The sequence below is a fragment of the Vigna unguiculata genome, chromosome 2 (genome assembly GCF_004118075.2).
Source record: "Vigna unguiculata cultivar IT97K-499-35 chromosome 2, ASM411807v1, whole genome shotgun sequence".
NCBI lineage: Eukaryota > Viridiplantae > Streptophyta > Magnoliopsida > Fabales > Fabaceae > Vigna > Vigna unguiculata.
In genome coordinates this window covers 4,260,199-4,269,655 of record NC_040280.1, presented here as the reverse complement: position 1 = coordinate 4,269,655, position 9,457 = coordinate 4,260,199, and the positions used below count along the sequence as shown (strand labels likewise).

Here is a 9,457-nt window from a genome sequence, read left to right as displayed (position 1 = left end):
CTCTTATAAAATCATGCAAGACAGCCACCACAATTTGAAATTTCTCTTTATTTAAAAGGTTGAAACTAATATTTTCTTCTTATATATTATTTGTTTTAAGTTTTTTTTGTGTCCTAATTTTGTTATAGGTTTTAATTTTTAATTTTAATTTGAAACCAATTCAAAGAAAAAAGAGAAAGGGAAACATTTTCAGTTTTACTAAAATTTAACTTTTAAAATGTTTAAAAAACTAAAAACATGTTTTCATCAAAAATACTATATAAACAATATATGATCATGTTGTACAAAGTGATAAAATAGAATATATTAAAAGTGTGCATGATGTAAACTCCATTTCTTTTCAGCTTTATAAGTGTTTGGGTCTGGCTTTTCGTAGGCCCAAGACCAGTCCAGTAGGGGACCCCCAATACCTGTTTGGGCACGATGGTTTGGTTAGGCTTTAACCTTCTCCCCTTGTTTTGTCCTGATTTTCAGGTTTCAGCTCACTTCTCTAGTTATTAGAGTTGTGGTCTCCTTAGTTTTGGACCTGTTTGCTTTTGTTACTCTCAATCCAGGTAAGGGAAGCTAGATCCTTTTTCGTGTTTTGAAGTATGTGGTATGTTTCTGCTTCTGTCGGATGCTTAAAATGATTTAAAAATGCTTGTACTCATATATGAATGAACTGTATGAATTGTGTTTGGCTGTTTTTGGTGCTGCATGCGTGAAACAGTGCGGGAGAACTGATATTCTCGCCCAAGCGAGCTCATCTCGCCTAGGCAAGAATAGCAGAAGCTCACCCTGGTTCTGCTCGAGCATCTCGCTCAGGCGGAGGGTTCTTATTTTGAGCGATGCATCATCTCGCTCAGGCGAGAACGGCTTGCCTAAGCGAGCCTTCGAGGAAACCTGGTGTTCTCTGCTTGAGCCCTCATTCAGGCGAGGGATTTAGGGTTTGGGCGAAGAGTGATCTCGCTCAGGCGAGAAGGTCTCATCCAAGCGAGAGCTTGCAGAGTGCCCCTGTAACGCACTCGCTTAGGCGAGAGAGCCTAGCTTAAGCGAGACAATATTAGTCACTTAGGCGAAGGCTTCTAGCCTAAGCGAGAACCGTGCAGATTTGTGTTTTAATTTCCTGATTTAAAGTGTGGCTAGTTATTTATCTCGAAAATACATTAATTATGTGAATATGCATGTGTTGGTTGGTTTGTAAGAACTGAAATTGGTATGCTTAGGGTGAATTGAGGCATGAAATTGTGGTTGGTGGTGTTTTGGCATGAGAATTGGATGTTTGAGATAAAAATGGTGGTTATGGTATGAGAAACATGAATTTGGTGTGAGATAGACGTAATTCCATGAGTCTCGTGGAGAGGTCTCCTGGTGGTGTGTAGTGTAGATAATCAAGATAAGGATTCAAGTAAGGATCGCATGCCGAAACTCTAAAGGATCAGTTAGTCTCACGTAGAGCAAACTGATCCAAGTGGTGAGAGTAGCGGGAGGCCCTAGTCTTTGGCAGGATAATGGCCTTAGATACTTGGAGGCTAACCTTGTGTGTGGTAGGGTGAAACCCATTGGCAATGGCTCTGCAGAGCAGTAGAGGTCACCACAAGTGCAAGCGTCTAGTGAATCTCGTCTTATTATATGTATCCAGATAATTGAGTCATAGTGTCCTGCTTGCTTGCTATAACATGATTTTGTGCCTACTTTGTTGCATGCTTGGAACTGTTTTAAGTGCCTGTTTGCTATAATATGTTAAAAATTATTTTACACTAGCTTACCCTTTCAATTGTGTCTGTTTCTTGTCTTGTTTTCTCTTTTGCGATGATCACCTTATTGGTGGGACAGATAGAGGAAATTCTGAAAGTAGACCTGATGGTGGCAGTAGTACAGTTTAGTATGTCCTGATATATATATATATATATATATATATATATATATATATATATATATATATATGTATATGTATATATACATATATATATGTATATGTATATATACGTATGTATATATGTATATATACACATATACACATATACACATATACATACATATATATACATATACATATATATATATATATATATATATATATATATATGTGTATGTGTATATGTATATGTATATATACATATATATATATATATACACATATACACATACACATATATATATATATATATACATACATATATATACATATATATATATATATATGGCTCTTAGGAGTAGTTTTAAGGCCATGATTCTTTCGAAATTCCTCGCTCTAGGAGCATTCCTTTTGCAATACTGTTAAAACTTTTTAGTTATGCTTTGTTCATGGCATCCTTAGTATGCCTTAGTTATCCTGTTAAATATATTTATGGATGACTGTAATGACGAATTCCTATATATATATTGTTCATCTAGTTGATCTCTTATTTTAAAATTATGGGATATTTTTATTTAGTAGATTAAATCTATTTAAATGGAATGTTACACATGGCATCAAATAACAAAATATATATATTTGTAATTTTATTTTCCTAATGACCTTTTGTATTTGGATTGGATTTCATATGCCAAAAGAAGTAAATATGTTGCATTGTCCACACAATTTACTATGTGATTTTTTACAAAAGTTGCTTTCAACAACATACGAACTATTCTATCTATGTTTATGATTTTTCACATCAGTAAATACAATAATGAACCAAAATATGTCAAATGGATTTTGCTTCATAACTGCCAGAATTCAGAAAAATCGTTGCTCATTTTGTTCACTGCATTGCTCCCTTTGCTTCTTTGTATAGTTGATCAATGTGATCCTGCAAAATAATGTTGACAAAGAGTAGTGTTTATTCAGTAAATCACTCAAACATCTGATTAGAATTCATAGATATAAACATTTGTTGCTGATGCATGGAAGCCAAAAACTGATGCATATTTGACAGGAATTGTGAATCAAACTGCTAATTCAAAATTTTGAGAACAGCACCTTATAGTACTTGAGCAGTTGTGGTCTCTTCAATTTGAATGTTGGAGTTATTAAATCTCTCTCCACGTCAAAGGGATTTGGCTCCAGGTGAATGGCTTTTAGCAGCTCAAATCCTCTGAGCTGAGAGTGTTTGTTTCATGTCAGACATAGCTAAAACAACCAGAAACTAGCAGCACAGCATAATGAACTACTTATATATACATACTTGGAGTTTCTGACCAGTGCTGTTGAGTTCATCCAAAATGTACTTTCTTGCTTTTAGATTGTCACATAATGATTTAAAATCATCACTCACATTGTGCAATATTGCCCAATCCTCAATGGCCTTTCTTTCAGGGACCACAACAGCCACCAAGAACGACTCAAAGCTGTTTCCATACACCCAAATCTGCATAAGAAAGAAGATTCTTTTATCCATTATTGGACCACATAAATTTGAAATTTGTGATTCTTGTTACAGATGTTACATCGACTAAAAATAAAACAAATTTACAATATATAATACAATCTGGTGTTTGCTTGATTGGTGAACTTTTCTTGTAATTTTATATCTGAACAAAAAATGAATTCTCACTATTGTTTCTCTAGTTTTAATGACTGAGTGAATGAAGCAGAAACATACCGATGCTATAAGGGGGCACTGCAAGTACTTGTTTTCAATATTCTCCACAGCAATATATTCTCCTTGAGATAATTTGAAGATATTTTTCTTCCTATCAATAATTTTCATGGCTCCATTTGGTTGCCACTCTCCAATGTCTCCTGCAATGATGTACTTGTATGTGAATTCTTTTTCTTTTTTACAAATCACTGAATCTTGAATCAAGAACAACATTGCTTACCTGTGTGAAACCAACCATCAACCATAACCTCTTTGGTCAGATCTTCGCGCTTGTGATAACCAGAGAACAAGGTGTTTCCTCTCAGACAAATTTCTCCTCGGGGTACATTGGAAAGTGCATCATATTCCATCTCTGGCACAGATTCAAGCCTGGCTTCAGTGGTTGTCATGGGAACCCCAACTGTTCCTGTCATAGAATACACATCACCTATGGCAGTGAAACACCCAGCACAACTTTCAGTAAGACCTGCCACATCAAAAATGATAATAAATTAATATGATCATGCACATATACAAAATTAACATGTCACAATTATATCAAAATCATGCTAGAATTCTTTTATAGTATTGAACCATCGTTTCTCAAGCTGTTAATTTGGCCTAGTCCACAGGTCATGTCACTTAGGCTGACTCGTCTTGATTTTTAACATGGATCAACTCGACTCGAACTTTCACTTTGGTCCTGATCCTAACCTATTTTAAGAGGGAGTTTTGAGGACTGGTGCATTTGGAGGCCCATCATTTGATAAGCCAATAAAATGGGAGTTTCTTTAGAAGTAGGTTAGGACCGGCACATGGCAATGAGTCTAATTGACATGATCATTTCTAATTTCTAGTGAGTTTCTGAAAATTTAGTCCTTGATTCAGAAAGCTTTGATATACATTTTCTCTATAGTAGAATATTCATATACCATACCATATCCTTGTGATAATGTAGATCCACTAGTGACTCTCATAAACTCTTCCACATGCCTAGGCAAAGGAGCAGCCCCTGATAACAGGATGCGAACACGTCCACCCAGTGCTTGTTTTGTCTATCATTGAAACTTGTATTTTAGTTTTGAACCAGAGTTTATGAAAAGAACAACATGAAGTTAAAGTGCTACTATACCTTGTCAAACACAAGCTTATCGAATAGAGGCGCTGCTTTGTGTTGTGGAAGACCCTTCTCCAGATATTTTAGCTTGCTGCCATTAAACTCCAAATTAGTTTACACACACATACAGATAACTTCACACTTGAGTTTAATGATGAAACATACTAGTTGTAAGCACACTGAAACAATGTACTCCGCAGTACTCCTGCTGAAGAAAGTCTGCTTTTGATACCTTCAAATGAAGAGCTTATTTATTGGATAATGTAGTCACACAAACATAAAAATTTAATAACACTTTAAGATTCTGATTCTGGTTTAAATATGGTAGTCACAGAACCAATGATGATCATAAGAAGCATTCTTGTTTTACCAGCACAAATGCGATCATAAACTCTAGGAACACCACAAAACATAGTTGGTTGCAGTGCCTGAACATCTTCCAGCAAAAACCTGACATCCTGCATGAATCAACAGGAAAAATCCATAACAGAACACTTAAAGAAGTAACCAAAAACTAATTCCATGAGGTGAATAAAAATCTTACTCCTTGCCAAAATCCTATTGATGAACCCTTGGAGATGCAATAGGTCTCCATTATTTGGTCATATACGTGAGCAAGAGGAAGAAAGGAGAAGTACACATCGTCTTCTGCTGCCTAAAATATTACAAAATTTGTCTTGTCACTGTCAGTTATCAGAACTGGGTTTAAGAAATTATGTTCCATTTGAAAATCATTGGGGTGGCATAGTTCCCTGAGTCAATATTATAATTTATATGTGATGAAACTAATTAAGCTTCAAGAAAAATGGTTCTTACCACTCTGTCTGTTAACATAAGTATGTCGTCAACAGACAACACTTCAGCCATGAAAGCCTCATTCTTAATTACCACACCTTTGGGATCTCCAGTTGTTCCACTTGTGTACATTATTGTGCAAATGTCTGTCTTTTTTTTCGAGGGTAAATCCCAATCCAGACATCCCTAGAACAAGGAATAAGAGAGAATGTATTAAACTGTTGATATCTCAGAATACTCAGAAAAGATGACTCATGATTCTGACTTTGAACACCAATTGAAAACCAGTTTTAACATCTTACCAACTGAAGAAACTCATCCCATGAGAAGCAGGACACACCATGCTCCTCAGCTTCCTTCTTTTGTGTGGTCGAAACACTTCCAAAGCTCACAATAGCTACACCAATAATTAGAGCTCGGTCAGCATGGTATGTTGGGTAAGACCCTTAATCTATGAGTAACTAAAACATCAATGCTTCACCTACTTTTAAGATTTGAAGAACACTGCGCAAGACATGACAAAATCTGCGGAAACAAATGTTAGTTCATTAGGAAACTTGAAGGAATTCAATGGATAACTTGCTAATCACAACTGTGTTCTATAAAAGACAGCATTGAAAAGGACTTGCAGTAGGCATGGCATATTTTCAAGACCTGACTTTACATTACTGTTCTCAGAAAGTGGCTGATAGTAACATTAGGAAGAACCAGATAAGATAATCCTAGTGAGTTTGAAGGTTCAAGTAAAGCCATATCATCAAATAATGAAACAGCAAAATTCTCTATCACACTCGCTGAATCCAGGATTACTAAACAAATATGGTAATATTAGAAATAGAACAATTCAATGTTATAGAAAATCTAGAAATAGTAAAAGAAAGTTGTGCTCAAAGAACTAGAACATACTGATGGAATTTTTTTCTCCTGAACAAATGCAATTGAAACTTCAGCATGATTTATGATAAACTCCACCGCGTTAGGACCTGGTAAGCATAAACCCAAGACAAAGCCAAAGTCAATTACTAGCTGGCAGAATGACACACTGAATGAGTGTTGAGCAAGAGAAACTTGATACATGCTCCAATTTGTATCCACAAAATGTTTCAAATACTAAAAACAAAGACAGTGAGACATTTGTTAAGTCAGAAAACACATACCAAGGGTGTCATATAAGGGAACATATGACACTGCACAGCTGTTGCAAGCCTGCAAAACAGCAAAGTGGAATCAAGTGAAATCAAGTGAAATCCCATCAGAATGTCAACTAAATAGTATTGCAAATGCAGCGTAAATTGTTGGGAATAGTCTAAGTGTCGGTCAAAGTCCCACATTGGATATAAGAGACAAAGTTAAACACTATATAAAAATAAAGACCCATAACATTATTGTCTTAAGGTTATGGGGTAGAAGTGGTGTCAAATGCCCGATCATAAATAAATTTTACTTTGTTGTAGAATAGTGTCCTTACTTTTATGATTAATAATTTAAAGTCATACTAATGATGATTTTCGATTGGTTGATGACATATTAGAATAAAATATAATTAGATATTCTAGATAATTAGTTATTTAGCTTCCAGATATTCTGTATAGTATATGTATTAAATATAATAAATTATTTTTGTTTCTTTGTCTCTTGATATCGTATAAAAGTTATTTAGAGTTTATTTTAAAGAAGTTTAATGGGTCTATCATGTTATCGCTATCAAATTGGACCGTCCACAAGTATATAGTCTCTTGCTAGAGATGTATGTGTCTTGATATGAAGAGTCTCTTAAAAATCTTACATCAACTAAAGATGAGACTAATTTACACTATATAGATATAGATGGGTAGAAACTTTATCTTATAACTCGATTTTGTATAATTGAGATAAATTTAAAGTTGACTTCTTATAAGATAAATTATGTTATGACCTAGGAATTAAACTCTAAGATAAGAGGCTTTGTTAAATGAATAATATATGATGATACTAAGAAAGTGGTATACCTCCATGGCAATGATCCATTCAGGGCAGTTGGACCCATATATGCCGCAACGATCTCCCTGTGATTTAAAAGTGGTAGTTAGATTATGAATTTCACAATATTCAGTGATTCAATACTTCATCTTAAAAGGACAAGGAATGTTTCAAACTCACTGGATTGAGCCCACGGCTCCTCATGGCAGAACCCATTCTCAAGGCAGCATCATAAACCTCTTGATATGTAAGCCATATGTAGGAACCCGCCTGTAAATTCACCTCAACATTCACATGATGTTTTAAAAAATTTGAGGATAAATTTGTTTTCCCCAATAATTTAGACTCTTGGAGCTATCCATAACAAGAGAACTTGTCCCCATTTCCTCAAGTTAGGTAAAAGGTGACATGTAAGCATAAAAAAGACTAACAATCATCGAAGAGAGTACCAGTTCCATTAGTGTGCTGTTTCACTTTTTAATTAAGGGGACAAAGAACAAAAATAGGAGATTTTAGTTCTAAGTTCCAAAAAAATGGAGTTGATACCTTAGATTCTGTTTTTTGACGCCTACCAAGCATTTTGCTGTTGGGATTCCTCTTAACAGAGTTCCTGCCAAATGAAGCGCCAAAACTGAATAAGAAGTGGTGTGTTGCTTTTCTTTTCTTATATAGAAAATTCACATAAATAGTCATTTGATACAATTTTGGAGTGAGAACTTTACATCTAACTGATAAATTGAGAAATTATAGTAAAGAAAATTTAAAAAAAAAAAAAAAAAAAACTAGTTAAAATTAGTTAACAAGAAAATATACATTAAAATGAATACTACCACAGTTGGATAAAAATATAATAATGTTACTTCTTAATATGGGGAAAAAAAGAAACACTTCCATTCGAATTTTGGTGCTATAAACTGAGTCATGATTAAGTAAGTGAACAGGGTGATTGATGAAAAAGAAAAAAAAAATTGGCATGAAAATAGTGTGTGTTAATTTTCTCATCAGGGACTATTATTACTCACTTTAGCCTCTAAAGTAAGTTAGTGAATTTAGAAGAGATTCCCTGAATGATTAGCATTGTGATGTTTATCTGTGTCATAAACACAAGAAAACGGATAAAAATTTCCTAGACTTAATGATGGATGAATTTTGAGTTGTGAGCAAGGATGAGGTAGTGAAAGAAAAATAAGCATAACTGTGTGCACAGACCTGAAGAAATCCCAGGGTGATTCCAAATCAGAAGGAACCTCCAAGAGACCATCTTTGGCATAAATGCTCCTATAGACAGGACCTGCTGATGGGTTTCCATCAGTTGCAGGCCTTCCCTCTTCAACCTTCACAGTGAAAGTCTCTGGCATTGTAAGATGGAAAGGAATGTGCAGGTGTGTGTCACAGAACTGTGTCTGGGGGATGATGATTATCAAAGTGGAGTTATGTGTGAGGTAATAAAGGCAAAGGGGTGTGGATAAATCAAATTTCAAAGGAAGAAGAAGTGCATGTGAAGCAGCAATGTGGAGGAGGTTGAGGCAGAGCAATAAATTCAGTGTTTACTTTTGCTACGCATTTTCTGAACAAATTTTTGTAGCTGCTTTAATGCCTACCCTCTTTCACCTCTTCTGTGACTTTTGTGTTTGCATTTATATTGGATGCAAAAGTTCGGTGAAGCAAACCTTGCCTTGCCTTTTTCCTTAGAGACAAATTGGGAAACACAACCAAACACACTTTGGTTCTCACTAAAAAGAAAAAAAACAATGTTCAATGTATGCTTTTTCTTTAATGGAAAACTTTACAATATATATTTCATTACTTTGGTATTATATTCCATGATATTAATAGAAAATAGTTTTTGGATCATGTATTATATTATTAATGACCACCATTAAGCATTTGTCTGGACAATAATGCACCCTCAAACTATGCATCATCATCTTCATAATTTGGGTCAACACTTAACAGTGATAACCAAATTTCATAAATGTATGCTTAGTTGGTTATGTGTTCTCAATAAACACTGCCATTTTTTGTTGAGTACTGTAAGTCT

At 34.7% G+C, this 9,457-nt stretch overlaps 1 protein-coding gene across 1 annotated transcript; it reads right to left on the bottom strand.

Annotated features, from left to right (window-relative positions):
• Positions 1-2,487: 2,487 nt before the first annotated feature.
• LOC114167599 (long chain acyl-CoA synthetase 2-like) lies at positions 2,488-9,045 on the bottom strand. Its single transcript, XM_028052707.1, has 19 exons — positions 8,626-9,045; positions 7,963-8,026; positions 7,597-7,686; positions 7,446-7,502; positions 6,615-6,663; positions 6,364-6,440; positions 5,943-5,982; positions 5,760-5,854; positions 5,479-5,643; positions 5,207-5,317; positions 5,033-5,120; positions 4,828-4,894; positions 4,678-4,753; positions 4,483-4,600; positions 3,787-4,032; positions 3,567-3,706; positions 3,150-3,332; positions 2,945-3,064; positions 2,488-2,774 (listed from the first exon to the last, which is right to left on the bottom strand). The coding sequence occupies exons 1-19, from the start codon at positions 8,772-8,774 to the stop codon at positions 2,727-2,729; spliced, it is 1,983 nt and encodes a 660-aa protein (XP_027908508.1). The 5' UTR covers positions 8,775-9,045; the 3' UTR covers positions 2,488-2,726.
• Between the last annotated feature and the right edge of the window lie 412 nt (positions 9,046-9,457).